Source organism: Amphiura filiformis, chromosome 2 (assembly GCF_039555335.1).
Source record: "Amphiura filiformis chromosome 2, Afil_fr2py, whole genome shotgun sequence".
Classification (NCBI taxonomy): Eukaryota; Metazoa; Echinodermata; class Ophiuroidea; order Amphilepidida; family Amphiuridae; genus Amphiura; species Amphiura filiformis.
The window spans coordinates 33,492,025-33,516,061 of NC_092629.1; the positions used below are offsets into that span (position 1 = coordinate 33,492,025).

At 37.4% G+C, this 24,037-nt stretch overlaps 1 protein-coding gene across 1 annotated transcript; it reads left to right on the plus strand.

Annotated features, from left to right (window-relative positions):
- The first annotated feature begins 5,560 nt into the window (after positions 1 to 5,560).
- On the plus strand, positions 5,561 to 7,105 carry LOC140140120 (uncharacterized). Its single transcript, XM_072161958.1, has 2 exons — positions 5,561 to 5,781; positions 6,619 to 7,105. The coding sequence occupies exons 1-2, from the start codon at positions 5,561 to 5,563 to the stop codon at positions 7,103 to 7,105; spliced, it is 708 nt and encodes a 235-aa protein (XP_072018059.1).
- Positions 7,106 to 24,037: the final 16,932 nt, after the last annotated feature.

Genomic DNA, 24,037 nt, shown 5'->3' on the forward strand with positions numbered 1-24,037 from the left:
ACTATATTGCATATAATGACTTAGAAGTATTAATTATGCGTAATAGATTTTAATGTACTCAAGTAATAATGATTGATCGCATCAAAAGATGATGTTAATAAGCATGATATAATTATAATTAGTGTGACGTATAAGAGGCCGATTGTAATTGGTTATGAATGATTATATAATTCTAATTATTATGATGGATTAGAGGGCGATGGTAGTTAATTAATAATTATGACATAATAATGAGTGTGAGGGATAAGAGGGTTGTTGTAAGTAATCAACAATGATTGTTAATAGTGATTAAAGTTATATTGATAAGAGGAATGTTAATTGTTAATGAGTGGTTTGATTAAGAATGAGTAGCATTTATTTCATGGAGTAAATACGTATCATAATATTGAATATTGATGTGATGGTGAATGAAGGTATCGTTGTTGCTGTGCTACAGCGACGCCGCAAAGGTATCGCTGTTGCTGTGCTACAGCGACGGCGCGAAGCTAGACCTTTTATGAGGGGCCTACACCGACGGCGGTAAGGTAGACCTATTTCCGTAAGGCTACACCGACGGTGCAAAGGTGCACCTTATGTAGGCGTAATTGTTAAAGTTGCCATATTAGCAAATGAGTGTGGTGGTGGAAGGTATCGTTGTTGCCGTGCTACAGCGACGGCGCAAAGCTAGACCTTTTTTACAGGGCTACACCGACGGCGCGAAGGTATCGCTGTTGCTGTGCTACAGCGACGGCGCGAAGCTATACCTTTTTAATGGGCTACACCGACGGCGCGAAGGTGTCGTTGTTGCCGTGCTACAGCGACGGCGCAAAGCTAGACTTTTTTGAGGGGCTAAACCGACGGCGCGAAGGTATACCTATTTCCATTATGGTAACACCGACGGCACTGAGGTATACCTTATATGGTCATGTCACCAAATGAATGTAGGGGAGGTAGGTATATCGCTGTTGCCGTGCTACAGCGACGGCGCGAAGCTATACCTTTTTACGGGGCTACACCCATAGACATACCACCTAGACCTATTACTGCCCATCCTTTACCACAGCGGGAGGTGAAGCCCCGTATCCAAGGTGATATTGACGGATTGACGGGGTTACTAGGCGCGGAGAAATATCGCATACATGTTTGACGCGCTCGTTTGCGTGATTACTGCGCCGTTATCGCCGCGTCAAATGTAACATGTTCCATAGACGCGAACATGTCTGCTTGTTTGCGTCCGGTATGCGTCCTTGTCAAATTCGTTGCTAAGCAGTGTCGGCTTCACTACGCGAGTCAAAGTCATTGGTCTAGGTTCTCGTTTGTCTGGGGCTACACCGACGGCGCGAAGGTATCGCTGTTGCCGTGCTGCAGCGACGGCGCGAAGCTAGACCCTTTTTACTGGGCTACACCGACGGCGCGAAGCTATCGTTGTTGCTGTGCTACAGCGACGGCGCGAAGCTATACCTTTTTACTGGGCTACACCGACGGCGCGAAGCTATCGTTGTTGCTGTGCTACAGCGACGGCGCGAAGCTATACCTTTTTACTGGGCTACACCGACGGCGCGAAGCTATCGTTGTTGCTGTGCTACAGCGACGGCGCAAAGCTAGACTTTTTGCGTATTTTGTAATGACTTGAATTGATCATGTTAGCAAATAAATGTAACGAAGAGGAGGAAGGTACCGCTGTTGCCGTGCTACAGCGACGCCGCGAATGATTTTTTTTATTATTTGATTATTTAAAGAATAAAAATTAATGACCTGCTTGGTTTTAGGATTATTAACCAACACATGTTTATTTACGCGTCGCCCGCCCATGCCCGACTATTAAAAAAGCCGTTAAAAAACTAATCCCTATTAATCAACATGCACGTATTGAATCATATATTTGCATATTGATACAAGTGATCGTTGGATTGTAGATGATGATGCTTGGGAGATATACATATGATGCACATGTGAAATGGGGAGTTGCTTGTTTGTTGACAAGAGCAAATATTAAGTTAAGTTGTCATTGGTAAGCGCATAATGCACATAACTTAGTATGCACCTGGTTGTCACTGGTTATGAACGACGTATACACTGGTTTATGTGATTTCATAATTTCCAGATATTATAAATAAAAACAGGACCGTGACCACTGAAAAATTAATTAAGAAGAAACAGAACTTTTGCCCCTGGGTATCACTGGTTGGGGCCTTTTATGAACGACGTATACACTGGTTTATGTGATTTCATACTTTGCAGTTGTTATAAATAAAAACAGGACTGTGACCACTGAAAAGTTAATTAAGAAGAAAATGGTCATTCATCGCTCATACAGTTCCGACTAATTAGGTGAAAAAATAAGCATCATAAGACATTTCTTTTACAAGTTCAACAAAACATTGTGAATGAAACAGAACTTGTAATTATCTTCCATCTTTATTCAGATTTGTATTGAAACGCGGTCAATGTAAAATAAAGCTTGTGAGTGGTAGGAGCGTTTTATGAACGACGTATAATCATGATAATTTTTATCATTTATACTTAGCACGGTCTTTTAAAAAGAAGAAATTTGGTACAAAAATCATGGAAATCGGTAGTAGGGTTGTTGAGAAATTGTCCTTCAAAGTTCACACGGCGATGTCGCTGTAGCCCTGCAACAACGATAACCTTCCTCATAGGCATCGCATTAATGGGTGAATATTTATAAAGTTTGTTTGTTTGTTTGTTTGTTAATTAATTCATTAATTATCAAACGGCGATGTCGCTGTAGCCCTGCAACAACGATAACCTTCCTCATGGGCATAGTATTAATGACTGAATATTGATAAAAGTTAATTGTTTAAGAACGTTAATTAATTGATTAATTATCAAACGGCGAAGTCGCTGTAGCCCTGCAACAACGGTACCGGTAACCTTCCTGGTGTGCATCAGAAAATGTACATATTATAATTAATAACTGACTATTGTTAAAAGTTAATGTTTTTAAGTTAATTAATAATTTTTTATCTCTTCTTTAAATAAGATAATTAATGAATGGAAACTGATCATTATGCAGATTTATGATTCCTGGCTGATTATGGGAAGCAAAGTAATAATTATGAATATTAATTAAATTTAAAATTTACTAATGTTCCTCTTCTTCATTATATAGTGGCATTATTAATTAAATTACTACAATGTTGTTTTGAATCTCTCTCGTTCGTTAATTTGCTGAATTAAGTGATTTATTTATTGCACTGAGTTAATCCATACATCATCAATGTAATCCTATCATCGAGTTTCGCGCCGTCGGTGTAGCAGGGCTAAAACTAGGGTAGCTTCGGCGACGGCCAAATGTGGTAGGGTATAGTAAAGCTTAGCCGAAATATCATCATTACAATTAGGAACATCATCAATATTATTAACACAATAATTTGCATTAATACATCTTTAACTTCAACATTTATAGGTTAATGAACGCGTATTACTTGTTGGAAGAGAAATTAGACAAAATAATGCATGCGCGCTGATGTTGATGCATCTAATGCACGAGCCCCAAAGGGGGGAGTGCATTAGACGCATCAACATCAGCGCAAGTGCATTATTTTGTCTAATTTCTCGAGCAACAAGTAATACAAGTTCATTAACCTATAAATGTTGAAATATCCTTGCCCGCTGTGTACCCTTGCATGCAAGTATGGTCAGAGATGTGTGCAGTGCGATTCCTGTGATGAATGGTATCACACAGAATGCATGAATATGGATACCATTTCTTTCCAAGAGGTTGACAGTCCGGTTGACAGATCGGGATATCTGTGGATTTGTCACAGTTGTGGCGGGCCAAATTACTCCACCTTTAGTTTAGGCTGCGGTAGCCCTTTCGAGCTCAGCAACAGTTTTAGTAGCCTATCATCAATGGACACGAGTGAGTTTGCACCATTTGATACATCATCACCTAAAAGTCATAACAATCCAAAATTGCAAACACCGGAAGGTAACCAGAAGACCTAACGGGCCTTTAAGGACATTGGTTGTAAACTGCCAAAGTAGCTCAAAGTGTAAGAGGCAGGAAAGAGGGTTTGCCACATGTATTGAATCCCACAACGCCCATATTGTGATTGGTACGGAATCCTGATTAAACGGCAACATTTCCAGTAGCGAGGTTTTCCCTGATAACTTTACAAGATTCAGGAAGGACCGCGACTCGAGTGTTGGAGGTGGCAGCGTTTTCATCGCGGTGAGGAATGATCTAATAGGTACGCATGAAGTCGACATGGACACGGATAGTGAAACCATATGGGTTCGAATCCAGTTGATTGGATGTAAAAGCATGCTATTTGGAGTATTCTACCAACAACCGAATGAAAAAGATCCCAGATACCTGGACCAGTTGAGATTAGCGATGGATAGAGTGAAGGCGGATAGTGGTACGGTGATATGTCTTGGTGGAGATTTCAACTTGCCGGACATCGCATGGGACACATTATCGTTGAAACCTGAGTGTAAAAACCCACGGGTCTCCCAGAGGATGCTTGATATGGTGAGCGACTTTGGTCTTGAACAGTTGGTTAAGAAGCCGACAAGGAAGAAGAACATCTTGGACTTGTTTCTAACGTCAAACCCTTCGCTTGTAGAGCACTCAACAGTAGCTCCTGGCATCTCAGAGCATGATGGAATACCAATAATAAGCCCAATCGCCATTCTAACTTCCGGTTTTTGAGAGCAGTTTTAGGACACTTTGACCTCTGACATATCGGGAAAATTGACGTAATTATTATTAATTTTCTTATTATTGTCACAATTTTGATCATTAAAAATACCAAATAATTAATTTATAAAATACTAATATTTTTCATATTTGTTTTAAATATTGTAAAACATTTTAGATTATATTTTGTACGTACAAAAACCCAATATTTCTGAATTTTCTGAAAGGTCAAAGGACAAAGTGTCCTAAAACTGCAAAAACTGTCCTACAATGCATTGCAATCTTCCAATGCCGATTGGGCTTATTGACATGTTAACCAAACCTAAGATCAACAAAACCAAACCCCGTACCATTTACCAGTACCACAAGGCAGATACTGAGAACATCAAGAAGGACTTAGTGACAGAATGATAAACAGAGATAACTCAAATAAAACCACAGAGGAGCTGTGGCAGGAGCTGAAATCTGGCATCACCAAGGCGATGGATGATCACATTCCTACCAAAAACATCACAAAGAAACATCAATCTCCGTGGATCAACAGAGAGATAAGAAGTAAACTTCGGAAGAAACATCGTGCCTACAATAGGAGTCTAATAGGGCAAGGGAGTCGCAAAAAGATGGTGACTGGGAGAAGTTTAGAGAAATTAGGAAAGATGTGAACAAAAGCACAAAGAGATGTTATCTTGATTATGTGCGCAACAAATGCCTTGAGTCTGAGAAACAATTTACAGCTTTATCAAGAAACTCAAAACTGAAACAGTTGGCATACAAAGCCTGAAAGAGAATGGAAGGCTCACATCGGATAGTAAAGGAAAGGCAGACATACTAAATAGACAATTTGAGTCCGTATTCACTAACGAGGATCCAATTGACAGGGTGAAAAACATCACCATACACTCATACCCAGCTATGCCTGACATGGTGATCAACAGTGACGGAGTAGAAAAACTACTAAAGGAGCTGCAGCCAAACAAGGCAGTTGGACCCGATGGAGTTTCAGGGAGAATATTACAAATGGCAGCACAAGAGCTTGCCCCAGGACTCACACTGGTGTTTAACAAATCTTTATCTACTGGTAACCTGCCTCAGGATTGGTTAACAGCTAATATAACACCCATATACAAAAAAAGGTAACAAAACAACACCAGCTAATTATAGACCAGTGTCAATCACATCAATACCATGCAAAATCTTAGAACACATCATCCACAGCAATGCAATGAAACATCTGGACAGACACTCAATACTAACGAGTTGCCAGCACGGTTTTAGGGCTAAACATTCATGTGAGACACAATTACTCCAAACAATGCATGATTTCTCTACTTCACTTGACAAAAACATACAAACAGATGCAATAATAATGGATTTTAGCAAAGCCTTCGACTCGGTACCCCACAATAGGCTATTGCTGAAGATGGACAGATATGGAATAACCGGAAGTGCGCATACTCGGGTAAAAAAATTCTTGACAAAACGTAAACAGAGGGTGGTTGTTGACGGAGAGCATTCAAATTATGTTGACGTGCGTTCGGGCGTGCCACAGGGCACCGTGTTAGGCCCATTACTCTTCCTGCTCTTTATCAACGACCTCCCTCTGAACACAAAGCCAACAATCAGACTTTTTGTTGACGATTGCGTGATGTATAGGAACATTAAAAATGACACAGACGCACAAACACTCCAGAATGATCTTGACACCCTTTCTGTATGGCAAGACAACTGGCAACTCAGGTTCAACCCTGACAAATGTTATGTGCTTAAGTTATCCCGTTCAAAGAAACCAAAGACTCATCAATATAAATTAGGTAACACCATATTAGAACAAACATCATCACACATGTACCTAGGTGTTGAGATATCTGAAGACCTTAAGTGGAATAATCATACCAACAAGATTACCGCTAAGTCTAGTAGGGCTCTCGGTTCATCAAAAGAAACCTGAGATATTATCCAAGCAATTTAAGATCAAAAGCTTTCCAGACACTGGTCCGTCCTCACTTAGAATATTGCTCAACAGTTTGGAATCCTCATACCAAAGAGTTGATTGATAAAATTGAAACCATCCAGAGAAGAGGAGCAAGATTCGTATTCAGTGATTACAGACGTACCAGCAGCGTTACCACCATGCTGGAGAAACTAGACTGGAAACCACTCCACCTGCGGAGGAAAGTCGCATGTGTCTCCATGTTCCACAAGATAGTCAACACTCAGGTAGCCATCCCGGCACACGAATTCGTGCAGCCGGTCCAAACGCGCAAATCTTCACGCCCTGGCCACACTCAATCATACAGCAGACTAACTGATCAATACATGAACTCCTATTTCTCACTTACAACCAAGAGTTGGAACAACCTACCGCAACAAATAGTGGACATTAAACTAACTACACAATTCAAGACAGCCGTAGCTGAATTCATCTACAGCCAGGAAGAAAGCACGCAACGAGATTAAAAAACCGAAAGCACCCCTCATCATCCTCTCGTCTGACCTCCGAAAGAGGTGTTGAGAGTACCTATCAGATTCAGATTCAATCAATTCATCACCACAGTTTGAAATATCATCATTACAATTAGAAACATCATCAATATTATTAACACAATTGGCATTTACATCTTTAACTTCAACATTATCAATCAATTCATTAGCAATACTGGCAATTAAAACCATTACACATGTCATCATTAGAAGACAAAACTTTACCATCTACAATAATAGATGACGGGTTTGCAGATGATTTAGATGGAAGGATATCATTCAATGCTTTCCACAGTTTATTAGAATTTCCAGCACCTTGACTTACAGTATGATTTAAAATACTGCTTTTTTAAAGATCTTAACATTGCAGTTACTTTATTACGGTAAGCCTTATATGCATCCCAGTCTGATTTTTCACCAGACCGTACAGCGTTTCGATGTAAAAAGTCACGTGTCGACATGTGCTTTATAATATTACTGTTAAGCCACTGCGAGGGAGTAGCTCGAACCCGCTTTCTTTGCCATGTGTTTGTCAACCTCATTAAGGGGACTCGATCTTTTGTGCATAATTATAGAGGGCCAGGGGATTCACTCTATCATTAAAAAAATTATTTGAAGAAGTCAAAGAGCCCTAGGAATAAAAACTGTGGTGTAGATACAATTTCTTTATACGACAAAAATTTATTTTTGTAATCGATCAAACAACAAACGTTTTATATCAATTTCAAATTTAGCCTGAATCCGTAAATATGGTACCTCTCGCCCTTTTTTAGGTCAAGGCTATTTTTACCATTATGCAGCGAACCATTGTTGAAGCTATTTCACATACATGTACAAAACATTATAGAGAAAGAATGAGGACATATAGTGTTGAAATATCTTTTGTTGATTTCGAATGATAATGTCAAGAAGTCGTAAATTTTAAGGTCAAATTCCTAAAACCAAAACAAAACATTGCGACGCAGATAATTCCCGACTTACGCAATTTCATCATCACATCAGTGTCTTTATTATTTGTTTGAAACCTTTCCAAAACGTTCGTGCTATTTATGCATAAAACGGCTAATCTATCTTTACACAAAGCGTCTATTTTTAGTAAACAAAAGGCTAAAGATGGCATTATGAGATTTATCTTTTATCATTACACTAATCCTCTCAACTGCCACGGTGGCCGAGCGGTAAAGCGCTAGACGCGTAATCGAAGGAAGTTTATAATCGCTGGTTCGAGTCCCAACGAAGCCTGTGGAAACTTTTTTTTCTTCAAAATTAATGGCGCATTCCGAAATGAGTCACTTGTCGGTAAATCATGTATCGTATCCTTAAACATATATTGTCACAAATCTAAAGCATCATTAACATTATCACAATTCTCAATATGGAACATTTAATAGATCATTAATGAAAACATTCTCCTCGAAACCTTTGTAGGAACGATACTCCATTGTTCTGTGAACACCTTTTATCGGTTTGACTTTTCTAATTCCATATCATAAAATGATCACTTTAGTAGCTGTTTGGATTACGCCGCAATTAGTACAATTCAGGTTTGGAAGTGAATAACAGATCAATTATTGTACTACTATGATCAGTAACCCTGGCTGGAAGATCAATCATCTGCTGCAATAATTGATGCATATCAGAAACAAATTTCAACTCATTTACTTCTCTAGAATTAACATTAATAGTAAAATCACAGTTAAAATCACCAAGGAGAACAATTTCATTGTCTCCTGAAGAAACATTAGATAACATAACAGATAACTTATTAATAAACTTAAAGGAGTATTTCGTGATCCTAGCATCCTCTTTTTATGACATTTTTCAGTACATATCCACGAAAAAGGCATATTCCTAAAATTTCAGTTGATTCCGATTTTGCGTTTGCGAGTTATGCATGATTATGTGTATTACACTGCTCCATAGACAATACGTTGTAATTTCGTTCTGGTGCACCAGAACGAAATTCAAATTTCGCGGTATCTTTGCTAAACGAATTAATCTGCAAGAAATATATTGTACATAAACATTATGTAGCCAGAGTATTCCAGTGATATAAAAATCTCAACTTTTTTTGAGAAAAGTGAGGGGATGAGGCTGTGGATCACGAAATGCCCTTTTAATATCTTTCCCATTTGGATTATATACGGCACAAATTATACTACGTCTATTTATAGGAGGTGATAATTCAACACAAATACATTCAATATCTTTATCAATACATAAATTATCTGTCCTTGTAAAATTAAAAACATCATTAATATACAAAGCAACCCCTCCACCACCTCTGTACCTGTCCCGCCACAGCAAATTATAACCAGGTAGGTGGAATTCATTGTCACTTATCTTAATACTAATTATAGAGAGTTTGTCCGTCTGTCCGCGCGCTATCGCGTGCGCGCGGAGCTATCGCGTGCTCGCAGAGCGGGTACGCGGCGTATCAACGGGCGTGTGCGCGGAGTACCGTGACGGGCGCAGTGCGGGTATCGCAAAGCATTACAGTGTGCATGTGACTAATTTACAGGTGCATCTCATCGGACCAGAACCAGGTAAGGCCTATAGCCCATTATATTGATCACTAAGAGATGCAGGCCTATATCATACATGATGCACTTATGGTCCATTGCAAGCCCGATTCGACCTTTGTGGCATTAAACCCAGTTAACAGGAAATTAATCCAGTAAATCGATTCAATAAAGCAAATAAGCTCATGCATTCGATCACTAACGGCAACCAGCTTCGGTCGATTACCCCAGCTGCAGCGTGTGTAAACTCTAATTTGCATAGAGGCTGTACGTGAAATTATTGATTGGCTCCAAACAAAGGATTTGAACCGGTGCACGTAATCATGGCGCAGTGCAGTCCATTCAATCAAATGTTGTCATCAACCTATTTGATCGCAGTGCATTGTTATGTGTGTGAGACGAACTGTCGCGGTTGATTGCAATCAAACAAACGATGTCTTATGTATTACTTTGTTCCGTGATGAAAATCGTGATGTTTTATTTAATCACTCTCGAAAAATGTATTTCTTTTGTAGGCCTATTACTTTGTTTTGTGATGAAAATCGTGATGTTTTATTTCATCACGCTTTAAAACAAACGATTTCTTATGTATTACTTTGTTTCGTGATGAAAACCGTGATGTTTTATTTCATCATCACGCTCTAAAACAAACGATTTCTTATGCATTATATTTGTTTTGTGATGAAAATCGTGATGTTTTATTTCATCACGCTCTAAACAATAATTATAGTTACATGCATTTCAAGAAAAAAAATCTTATTAAAACGGTAGGCCCTATGTTGTTTAGAAAAAATGTAGAAAGTGATGATGATGATGATGTCGATGATGATGATGATGATGATGATGATGATGATGATGATGATGATGATGATGATGATGATGATGTCTCCAAAAGTGTCCCGGTTTTTTTTCTTGCCCTAAATCGTGCGTATCTATTAATAAGGCACTTCAATAATCAATAATCAGTCCCGTGACGGCCTCCACTAACTAGCTACTAACTTGGGTTATGGGCCCTGATTTTCATGTTCACTGTCACTTACTCATCAGCGAAGTACGACCCTTTGTCAATTACCTACAGTACCAAATTTCGGCATACTATTTAAAAAACTCATCATGATGATCGAACAGAGAGTACTTTAAATGTAGCTTGTACCGTTTTCGTGTGGCATTCTTCAGAAGTGAGCGGTCCGTTTACCAAAATTTTCGGTCAAATCTCCATTCAATTAACACGGGATTTGGCTAGCTATGCCTTGCCCTCACTCACTCTTTTACCAAAGTACGAATATTTCTGAACATCTAACCTAGCTGTAATTTTAGGTCATGTTAGAGAAATATATTTGCTAGAAGTTTTTGAGAGTACTTTTAATATTGGCCGGTTATTTTTCACACATTGACGTTAACTAGGCAAATGCCTATCCTTTTAACGTGGCACGATTTGTAGAGGTCACAGCTCAATGGTGAGAGCACTGTGTATTGTGTATAGGAAAACGGACAGTAACTGCAGTATGAGTAGTTTAAAAGGTCAGGGCGGGTATATGGGTAACGGGTGTTTGGTAATTAGAGATAGGCCTATAATGAGAACCACCCAACCCGAGAACCGCGAAACTAGTTGTATTAGAGTCACGCGGTAGCCGTGACCAGCAAGTTTTTTAAAAAAAAAGACTGATAAAGAAGACTAATAACAGATGCTCCCGCGAGACTATATGTACACCTAACATTAAAACACTTGACTTCTATTGTTCGATGTTATTTTTCGCTGGGTACAAAATGTATCTAAAACCATGCTAAATGTTATTTACAGTCCCAGGTGTAATATCTTGACAACTTATTAATTCCAAAAGGGCCACCAATCCTACAGTCAATCATTGTTCGTAATAAACAAATATTTTTGCTTCCATTTCACGCGGTATTTCATAGCGAAAATTAGTTGCAAATCATACTGATCCAGAATTTTTGGACACTGCTACAGGTCTACCTGGTTATCACCTTCACACTACTTTTTCAGATTCACTTCCAAATATACCCTAGCAGTTTCTGAGATACCCTACATACAAATTCTGAGCCCCATTCGCCAAAAAATCAAATTTTTCACAATTCTTTTGTTCTTATCGGACGACGGATCCATTTATATAATAAATACTGTATTTCGACACAGTAATTTACAGCAGAGGCCCGTGGCCTAATGGTTAGGGCGCTTGACTCCAGATACGCTTTCCCGAGTTCGAAACCCGGTGACCAACTGATTTTTTTTCAATGTTTTATTAAACAATTTATTGTCATTAATCAAGGATAACATAATTTTAAACATCCAGTGCTATTGTGATATTATTTTTATTAAAGCAAGTTGTTTGATTCTCAGGGAAATTGTTTATTGTGTTAAGGGCCTATTTAAAAACACAGCATAGTGTGATACAACACCATCAAGGATCAAAAGAAATCTGAATAACACAAGAAACTAGATCAGGTATTATAGGGTATGCAATACGACGTTACTCATTGTTATTCTCATTTAAATATATTTTGTCCTACCACGGGCAAATTCGCATGATAATAGGACAATAAAACATGATTGTGATGAATGGTTGTTGAATCGATTTAGAGACCTGACTCTCTCATCTTCAGCTATCGTAGAACATGACAATTGTCATACCGTCCCGGTAGGTTGATTACAAACACTCTGCAGGTGTGGAATATTGTTCCGCTAGTATGGAAGGCCAGTAGGAAAAAAATATCCAAATAACATTTATCAAGCATATATAGTACGGAAGCGTCTATGTGACACAACTTGACAAGATAATTATCTTGCCATGTCGACTTATTATCAGCATGTCAACATGACAATATAAAATATCTCACCAAGACAACTGAACAAACAAGTCAACATGGCAAGATAAATTATCATGCTAAGTCGACATACCAAAAATGGATGTCGTCTTCGCGAAATAAATTATTATGCCAAGTCAATTTAGCAACAAATTAATGTCTACATAGCAGGATATTTTGTCACGTCCAGTTGACTTAACAAACAATATAAGTCAACATGGTAAGATAAATTATCATACCAAGGAATAGTAATTTTTGACACCGTATAATTTAAATTATTGACAAGCATCCTCGGGATGTAGAGGAGGGGCGGCCCGAAATTAAAGGGAAAATTAAATCTCAAAAGACCGCCGATATCCAACTAGAGTGCCCCGCAGGGCTACAAAGAACCACAAACCGCGAAATTTGGATATCCAACTAGATTGCCCCGCAGGGCTATAAAGAACCACACACAGCGAAATATGGATGTCCAACAAGTTTTAACTATAAATTAGCCCTCGATAGAGGGCAAGGCTTGAAGGATTAGGGAAATTATAAACACGAACCGCGAAAGTTGCCTTAACAAATAATATAAGTCATCATGGTAAGATAACTTATCTTACTGCAAGATAACTTATCTGTACTGCACTGTGGTACTTTCTCAAATTGATGCCACCAACGTCAAGTTCCAGTAGGAATCAGACGAGGAGTGTGAGTGTTTATCAGTTAGTTTGATATAGTGCTACGGTGTGGTTTGGGGCGTCATTGGGGTGTGCAGGGGATCTTTGTGCAGAGGTGTTCCTGGATTTGTTCGGGGGAACATTTGCAGATTGTGAACTTATCAGTTTACCTACCTTGTGCAATTTCACTAATGTTTATTGAATTATGCGATGTCTTTTGGCAACTCAATTTTAGTATTATATTGTATTTTTAATGTATTTTATAGTGTTTTTTAAACATGTTTATAATTATGTACTGTGTAATTTTAGTTCTTTTATTTTGGTGTGTGTATAAGGGCCCCCATCCAGTGGGCCTTCGTGCCTGTTCGGGGTTGCCCTTTTGCACCACACACCGCTTTTTGATATATAATTGTGCAATAAAGGTATTAAACTATTAAACTAAACTATAAATTATCATACCAAGTAATAGTAATTTTGACACCGTATAATTTAAATTATTGAAAAGCATCCTCGGGATATAGAGGAGGGGGCTGCCCGAAATTAATGGGAAAATATAAACCACAAATCTCAAAAGACCGCCGACAACCGCCGCTCAATAGGGATATCCAACTAGATTGCCCCGCAGGGCTATAAAGAACCACAAACCGCGGAATTTGGATATCCAACTAGATTGCCCCGCAGGGCTATAAAGAACCACACACAGCGAAATATGGATGTCCAACAAGTTTTAACTATAAATTAGCCCTCGATAGAGGGCAAGGCTTGAAGGATTAGGGAAATTATAACCACGAACCGCGAAAGTTGCCTTAACAAACAATATAAGTCAACATGGTCAAGATAAATTATCATACCAAGTAATAGTAATTTTGACACCGTATAATTTAAATTATTGAAAAGCATCTTCGGGATGTAGAGGAGGGGGCTGCCCGAAATTAATGCGAACATTTCAACCACAAATCTTAAAAGACCGCCGACAACCGCCGCTCAATAGGGATATCCAACTAGATTGCCCCGCAGGGCTACAAATAACCACAAACTGCGAAATTTGGATATCCACATAGATTGCCCCGCAGGACTCAGGAACCACAAATCTTGAAATATGGATATCCTACAAATTAAAACCACCGACCGCGAAAAACCGCCAACAACTGCCGCTCAATAGAAATATCCAACTATATTGCCCCGCAGGGCTACAAAGAACCACAAACCGCGAAATTTGGATATCCAACTAGATTGCCCCGCAGGGCTATAAAGAACCACACACCGCGAAATATGGATGTCCAACAAGCTTAAACAATAAATTAGCCCCGATAGAGGACAGGTCTTGAAGAATAAAGGAATACCATGAACCGCGAAAGACCGCCAACAACCGCCTCTCAGTAGAGATATCCAACTAGATTGCCTGCAGGGCTACAAAGAACCACAAACGGCGAAATTTGGATATCCAACTAGATTGCCCCAGGGCTACAAAGAACCACGTAGATTTTAGTTATAGGTATAGCTACATATACTCGTATTTTTTATTGTCATAAATCAAGGATAATATTATTCAAACTTCTATTTTTCGCTTTCTTCGTCTTATGGAGTACTACGTAACCGGATGACTTTTCAAGCTTGGAGCTACTCGGCTTCATTCATAAAAAGAAAGGAAATCTACCAAAAAAACGTTGACAACGTAAAGAAAGCAGCAAGTTTAAAAAGCCCCACCTCGGCTCACTTTTTGAAACTTGGTCCCATTTTGAATATCAACAGCAAATCGGTGTTTTTAAAATAGCATTATTGCCATTAACATGCCTATTTGTTATTCGTTTAATTCAATCGATCATTCAATTGATCATGAACTTAATATTATAAAACAAAACATAATTATATAGGATATTGGCCAAGAACAATAACATTTCTGATCGTTCCAGATTGCTAACAACTTAATATCGCATCGGCACATTAAAGATACATAACACTTTGTGTTTTAAGTTGATAATAATGACAAAGTTTAAATCAGTATCTTTTTCAAATGGGACCAAGTTTCAAAAAGTGAGCCGAGGTGGGGGCTTTTTAAACTTGCTGCTTTCTTTACGTTGTCAACGTTTTTTTGGTAGATATATTATCACACAAGGTCGCACATATTATATCAAAAACATCTGTACACATGTGACGGAATTCGTCAACGATGCTCGGTACTTGTAAATATATTTTTCGTTAATGTTGATATAAATATTGCATAAAGAATTGTTGCATAAAGATTTCCAGCTGGCTTAAACAATTTCTCACACACATTAATGTTTTTGGAATATTTCTAAGAAATTGTAATGTAAAGTTTAAATCTTTTAAAACCTCAACATTAATGTTGCATGGTATCAAAAATCACACATACACGTAAAGCTGTAAGCACTTGATCATTGTCATTCTTGGCTCAAAAATGTTCTCTGGAAAGTTAAAATATAACATATTTGCACAACCTAAAGCAGTAAAGTTGGAAAGCTTCCAATTGCAGAAACCAAAGTTTTCTCGGACAAAATGTTATTCATCTTCAGTAAAAGCATGAATAACATAACACAGTCGGATTATAAAATAGATAATGTGGACTAAATTTAATGAGATACACAGACTTTAAGAAGCGGTGAGCGAGTATAAATAGCGCATGTTGATCAAACTTCATTATTACTTCGCGCATTATGTAATCGTTAATTTCTTCGCAACCAGTCAACCAAATCACATAAAATTTTCGTATGTGATGCACAATAAAATCGGCTATGCGCTACATTTTAATTTTTTTAAATTATAAAGTCTATATTTCGACTTACATCCAACTTTATTCACTCGGTAATTTTTCTGGGACACCCTGTATATCTGATATTTGAATTCTTCTACACACTCGCTATGAAATGATCAATGCAATTTTTGCCAAAGCTTACTACCATTCGCAAGATGCTGTGAACTACCAAATTGCAACCGTTTTAAAATAGTTGCTGTAGTGATTTCTACTCTTATTCTTTTTCGAGTAAAGTCAGTCCCTTACCTTGAAAGAGTAGTTTCCACTCTTTTAAGAGTGATTTTAACTCTTTTGCTAGTAGGTTTGTGGCTCTTATTCGTCAAGATATAGCACCAGTTTTCGTTATGTGATACGGCACACAATTCAAATTCAAGCACCATCATTATTTTCTCAAAACAATGCACTTAATAATAGGCTTATTATACCTATATACCATTTAATACACGCAATTAGGCTATGCAAAATTATATGTTGTATTTTGCATATGTTTGGCGCAAAATGTATTATACTTATCATATAAAAAGGCAACGAATGAGCCAAGCAGCGTTCGAAATAGGGCCGGTCAGCCGGCCATTGGCCTGTAACGTTTTGGCCGGGCCGGTTACTTTCATGATTTGCTGTCTAGTTGCCGGCCAGGCTGGCCGGTAACTTTTTAAAGCTCAAAGTTTTAGTTTTTAAACATGATTCGTGAATAATGCATCGTCTATCTCTCATTATTTATTAAATCACATACGAAGAACGGTACAAAATAAATAGTTTCAATTCGAACAAGAAATGTCTTTAAAAAGACAACGCCATGGATGAAGATCATGTTTCATAATTTTGCATTGCAAGTACTTGGAAAGCTAGTAAATTTTAATGTTTGGCACAACTAACTGGGTGCGAAATATTGGCATTTATTGGTAAATACCACCAATGACATACTAGGAAATACTCAAAATGTTCATGTCGAAAGCTGAATTGGAAAATGTGTGCTAAATTGGTCTACATTTAATTCATACTTGTAACAAACGGCTCAACTGAAATCACATCCCCTGAGTTTTACAACAATCTATATTCAGATAACCTTAAGAATGTTTGCTGCTAAAGAGATTTCAATTTTCATATCAACCAAATTTCATGACAATCCAACTATCTATTATCAGTAGGCCCTAACTGTTAACCTTGATATGACCTTGATGGTTTTGACCCTTAGGGCCTAATTGTGATTACATGCACCACGTTTTATGAAAATCAGACTATCGATGCGCTCACGGTTGTTTGATGTATATAGATTTGGCTTCATTATTAAGAAAATGCAAACTATAGATGGCGCTATTTATCCTAAATCATATTTCATAATTTGGAAGGGATAGGTAATCAATACTGCCAATAAAACAGATGGAATAGGTGAAATAAGTAACAAAGAAATTTTATAAACATATTTCATCAACAAAGAAAAGGAATTATTTGTAATGAAAGCTTGAAAGTGTAATTTCCAGTAACTAAATAGCGCCACCAATCTTGTCATAAATTGATACATTTTATGTCCGCAAAAGCTTTAAAAAATGATATGAACGTGAATAATGTTGTAAATATGTGAAAATTAAAGTTGAAAATGACTCAAAAGCATCTGTATACATTAGCATAATACTGCTTTTAGCTGTTTAAGTCTAAAATTAGGTAGTATATGACGTTTTGTTTGAAAAACTAATAAATGATCACATCAAACAACCGTGCTGTTGACATCAAATGCGCTTGACACCACTTTGAACATTCTGACAATCCACCACAATACTTAGTCGACCTCAAATGACCTTTAACAATTTTGGGCAGAATTGTTATCCACAATCTGACAATCTATACTCAATTCACCTCGGGTGACTTTGACCTGCATGACCTTCAACATTTTCCGCTTACTAACCCACCATGTCCATAACAATCTAACTCCTTCGAATTCCTCTCAAATCTTTTATTCATAATTTCTCTCCTTTATTACCTTTTCTCAGTGTTTTACTATTTACCAATATTTAGTATAAAATCCATTAAAAGCATAGTAATTAATTTTAGATATATTTATTCACAATGTATAGTTTAGTTGACTAAATTATAATTCTATTCAACTGGACTTACTATTTATGATGGCTACGGTATCACGTCATATCCATGACGCATCATCAGGCCGAGTGATCTTGAATTGGCTCTGTATTCTTGACCTGTGACGTCACGATGGTAGAAGTGACGTCACACGAGAGTCGTCGAGGATCTTCCTGATGGTCGGTTCGTAACTCTTGGACAAGTTGTGGCGTAGTCCCCCTCCGCGATTCAAGGTTGGCTCCTCCCTGCGAACATATATCGCTTCTTTCACCCCTCTTTCATACCACCTGTGTTCTTTATCAAGCACAATCACGTCCTTGTCCTCAAAGTTGTGTTTGGCTGCTTTGAGGTGCGTGTATACCGCAGAGTCGTTAAGTCCTGTTGAACTAGGGCGACGATGTTGATACATGCGCTTGTGGAGAGGTTGTTTTGTCTCCCCTATGTAGTAGTTCTCACAGTCCGAATCTACGCCACAACTTGTCCAAGAGTTACGAACCGACCATCAGGAAGATCCCTCGACGACTCTCGTGTGACGTCACTTCTACCATCGTGACGTCACAGGTCAAGAATACAGAGCCAATTCAAGATCACTCGGCCTGATGATGTGTCATGGATATGACGTGATACCGTAGCCATCATAAATAGTAAGTCCAGTTGAATAGAATTATAATTTAGTCAACTATTTGATCTACCTGGATGATTGATAATATTCATAAATACAATGTATAGTTTACTGGCAGTTACAATCACATTATAAGGCCACTAACAGTCAATTTTGAGTTTCCCGTCACATAATTTCTGAAAACAAGTGAGGTAACTTTTTCATTATTCATTATTTTTCTGCCTTTCATTATATGACCAACACGTATGTAAAATGTGTTGTTATTTGCCACTCATTCACTTGAAGATGGATGTTTAGACCTAATGAGATTCAAAAGTATATTAAAAATAGTCACAATAATGAATTCAAGTGAGGGTCAGAAAATGAAGTGAGGGAGGTGACGGGAAACTCAAAATCGACTTTCATTGGCCTAATCAAAAAGACCGATTACTCAATCCCAGGGATTCCCGGTTGCTCTACATGTACCAAAAATGTATAAAACCAAAGCCACTATTATCTACACCAATTACTGGTATCCCCTCCCCCCTCGACGACTAGTGTCACTCCCAACATCAATTTATGTGTTGGTATAGTAGGCACCTGCACTATTTATACCCAGCTCTGGTCAGATCAGGAATGGTCAGATAATGCTCATTATTATTGTTTAATTAGTGGTCACTGCTTGTCAATGCTTGTTGACAGCTTATCAGTAGTCGGATCAGCAGGGGTGCAATTGTATCCTTTTTCATAGAGTAAAATTGTTCAAAATGTTTATTGTCGAATGGTTCCAAAAAACCTTATTTCTGAACGGATTTCCGTCGTTAACAAAGCAAAATGTATGTTTAATATATTAATTATTTCATTAATAGCAATTTCCTAAGTTTCCATCCATAAATAACCACAGAGCATTATCTGTTTACAAAATAAGTGTTTATCTTCAATTAACCATCTTATCAGTAAAACTGATAGGAGGCCAAATTATAGTCAAAAAACAGATTCTTTGTCTGGTAGTCCCGGCAACCCAGTCTGTATGTTGCTCAGTTGTAAACATACACAACAGAAACCGACTGCGAAGGAGCCTATATGCACGTAAACAACTTTCTAGTACATGTATAATAAAATCCGTTTTTGAGTATAATAAAGAAAGTCATGCATTGGCAACATGAAGGAAATACCTATTGCTAACTTGATAAAATGCATACTCGTAGCCCAATCTTGTACATCATAGCACCCAGTTTGAATTTGTAGTTTCGAAATGTTGCAATTAAACATTAGTTCTTTCAAATATGAAACGCTAAAACACAAATCTAGAACAAACAATCATTATATTTAGAAAGATATAGCAAACTTTCCATGATAGAGATTGGACCCAAGACAAAGTACACCCAAATTAGGTGACAATTCAGAATTAAGCCATGGCTGGAAAAAAAAATCAGTCCCGATCTTGCATGAAACATTTCAACGGTTCAACCACCGTTTCTATGTTTATTCTGTGCATTTTATATTATAACGAGATGCCCGTTTTGAACAGCCTTAAGGGAGGTGTAATGAGCGTGAACCTGGTTTGGATGCAGAGGGAGTGTGCCTGTAACAGACACAGCCACCAGAAAAGGACCAGCTCAGATCGCGCGCCAAATAAGTTTGCAGTCCAGAAATTTCTTTTTTTTTCTCAGCCTTGCAAAAAATAGGCAGAGGTGGGAATCGAACCCGGGACCTCGGTGTTGTAAAACCTACTGCGTTACCACTGAGCCAACTGACAATCAGCTATGAGAAGTTTGATAGTAATCCTTGATATTGCTGAATAGAATAAATCAATACTGATAGGTCTATTTATCTAATGTACGATGCTATTCAAATTGGCCTATAAACTAGGAATATAATGTGAAATGACTATCAATCGATCAATCAATCAAGTTGTCAAGTTATCAACAATCAATAATAAACCGACCGACGTAGGCCTATCATGGAATATTACTAACTAGGCCTACTAACTAATATACCAAATAAATAAAATAAATAAATAAGTCAGTAAATAAATAAATAGGCATAGGCCTAAATAAATAAATAAATACATAATGCATAATGCAGTTAGTATTTTAGTTGCAAAATTCCAAACATTCTATTCACACATTCTATTATAATTTTCTGCTATACACGCAAAGGACCTGTGCCTTTAATATGTCCGCACCTAATCAATAATGAGTCTTTCACCATGCTCACTCACCATGTTAAACTATTGTATCCCTGCAAGTATTATCTACTGACCAAGTCCTAACAATGAAATGGATGCTATAACGTACCCAATCAAGCGAACATATCAAGGTCATATCAGGGCGTTATACAAAGAATGGTCAAAGGTCAACGTTTGCAAAGAAGTATAGTAATAGATGTAGACACAAGCTTTCGTGCGGGAAACATAAACACATAGTCGTCAGTCGTGTGGTTTTTATGAGATTTGATACGGCGCTGAAGTCTATTGGCTGTCCCAAAATCAGTACCAGACCCGGTTTCCAGACGGCAATGTGTGTGTTGTTACAAGGAATGCAAACTCATTTTATCAATGAGTGAACCACATAGAGGAATACGACATCTATCGTGAGCCAGTCTGCATTCTGTTGCCTGCAAAAGCCGACGATCAGGTAAAATTCTAAAAGCAGCGTGACTAGATATTTGCGTTAATTTCATGATACGTGTAAAACGCATTGAAAACGCCAAATTGCAGTCATAAAATATATAATATTAGTAAATCACCCAATCGAATGTTAACGTAGGTATGTGGAAAAGAACTGCAATAACAATAACAAACTATGTGCCCAAAGAGTTGTCTTTGGCATGTCGCTTTTTTGAAATATCACCAAAAATATCACATTTTGGAAAAACGCCCCAAAATTTAAAACAAACACGAACCTTCCAAAATAAATATATATTAGCACTCGGCGGCCCAGTCACTACCTGCCGCTGTGATTTGGGGTAACTCATTGCTTCCCCTCTCCAGATACCGGTACTTCAAGGTCGCTCATACCCCAGCCCTTAATCGGACTCTACAGTCTATGACATATCAGTAATATGGATCATAATTTAATTATGTAAGAAGTTTACGGTGGAGGGGGCGTACTTGAATTACATTTTGACAGAGCGTGCCGCTGGAACTCTGAAACTTCTACAGTGTTTACGGATTTTTCAACCTAAAAAATGCGGCTGATTCGACCGTTTTGACCATCTTATTTCCCAAATCTGGACCCATGTTTGATTTTTTACCTAAAAATCGGCTGATTAAACAGTTTTTGACAAAATTTTCTCAAATCAGGACCCTGCATGTTTAGGGATTTTTTTTCTCAAATCGGGACCCATGTTTAAGTTCAGACTCCCAAACTAGCCGTAGTAGCGTACACGTCCCTAAAATACCTATTCAGAATTATAATTATACAATTCATTTTAAATATCATGACAAATAATTCCTTGGTTTAAAACGTCACTACCCAGCAAATACAAAACGTTTTGGACATCATTCGCATAAGGTTAGAATAGGTTGCCAGAAAGCGTTTAAATGTCGAGTTATATAAAGGATATACCTTTTCATGACATTCATAAACATTTTTTGATAACTTGTTTGCAGAAAATATTTCCAATAACATTTTGAAAACATTGTAAAAATATTTTTGTTGTATGTTTTAAAACGTTTCCATGGATTTTATATAACCAACATTTAATGTTATTAAAACGTTTTTACCAAAACAAAAATATAACCTGTTTAAAACGTTTTAAAAACGTTTTTGTGTTTGTTGTGTACTGAACTTGCTATAACTTGACGGAAATATGTTGAAATGTGTCCGGTGGACTCCGGTCCCAGCTTATAATTTCCCGTTTCAAAGCTCTAAAAAGTTTTGACCGGTAACTTTTCACCCGGGTCTGTCACTTTTCAGAGTTACAGAGCCGGCTGGCCTGTAACTTTTCGAGGCATATTTCGAACACTGGAGCCAAGTAGACCATTAAACAATTAGACCACTGGATTGCATAACGGATTGATGTAAATCCATTTAATGATCAAATTGATGGGGAAATCCTACTAATTAATTTGATTAGAATCATCAAATTGACAATCTGATAGAAATTATCATTTTTACCTTTTACCTTGACTTGGGTTTAAGAAAAAGATTTATTGCAAGTATTATTAATCATGTTAATTGGAATTTCACAGACTTATGATGTTATTGTAAATATTATACAGAACTTAACTGATCATTCATTCATTCATTCATTCATTCATTCATTCATTCATTCATTCATTCTTTCATTCATTTATTCATTTCAACAATTCACATAAAAATACCAAATACGCACTAAAATATCATTACATCAAAATACCATCAAAGAATCATGGAGGAGATGGCAGAAAGGCCAGTAAGGCCAGAGGTAGCCACCCCCTTTTACAGAAAAGTTACCAAACAGAACTAACGCAAAAGCAAATGATAAAAATTAAAAACAACAAACAAACATACAAACAAGAACAAAAAAAACTACAATGCTCGTCAATTAATCATATTTTGAAATTAAAGTGTCTTTTGTACACGTTCCGGAAATGTTTCATTGAATAAGACGCTCTTAAAGATTTTTGTAATGAGTTCCATATAGGACCAGCTGTACCATGTGTACGGACAGCGTGATCGGTGAAAACCCTGCTATTGTTAGGCCTATAGTTTAATAATAATTAGCGTTTCTTGTTTGGTAATCATGAATATTAGATCGTAGGGTAATTGGGTAAATAAGCTGTCAAATAAGCTCGGTAATTTCTTTAAAGGGCAGGTCTATTGCAAAAACATCATCATATTATTGGCAAGCTAATATTATGAGGACAATGAAAATGACTTCTTTTTTGAGAAAATAAGACGTTTAAAATTGATATTCCGCAAAAACCAACTTAAGCGATGAGTTCCTTCGAACGAGACAGATTTGGGCTAGAAAAAAGTGACGTCATGAAATGAGACGTGCGTGCCCGCTTTGAGAAAAGGGACTATAAACTCTCTCAATGGACAGAACGTACCGGTATACTGTTGTTGTTCACAGAAAAAAACCTCCAAATTAAGTATAACAAATTTAATGGTTTTTAAACATATGGATAAAATCAGCCGCTTCTTTTTATATATATATTTAGTAAATTGTGATATTATAATTTATATGTATATCAATATCATGAGAAATATTGGGCCTAAAAAATAAATACATAATTTGAGCTTAGAATTTCATCTGAGACTAGCATATAAACCGTTTTAAGTCCACAAACTCATGTATCTGATTTCCCTGTATATTGCACTGCTATAGTTCTTATAGTTTCAGTTGGATGAAATATTACAAAGCAAACGCATAGTAACAATACTGTGTGGGCTTTGTTCCCGAAATGAGAACAATAGTTGTTATTGTTACTAGCGGGACACCCGCGCTACGCGCGGGTCCCCG

What these genes read in the sequence shown, in the direction of transcription:
- LOC140140120 (XM_072161958.1), top strand. Translation starts at nt 5,561, where the DNA reads ATGCCTGACATGGTGATCAACAGTGACGGAGTAGAAAAACTACTAAAG. An exon ending in ACACCCATATACAAAAAAAG is followed by an intron (nt 5,782 to 6,618) that starts GTAACAAAACAA and finishes AAGCAATTTAAG; the next exon opens with ATCAAAAGCTTTCCAGACAC.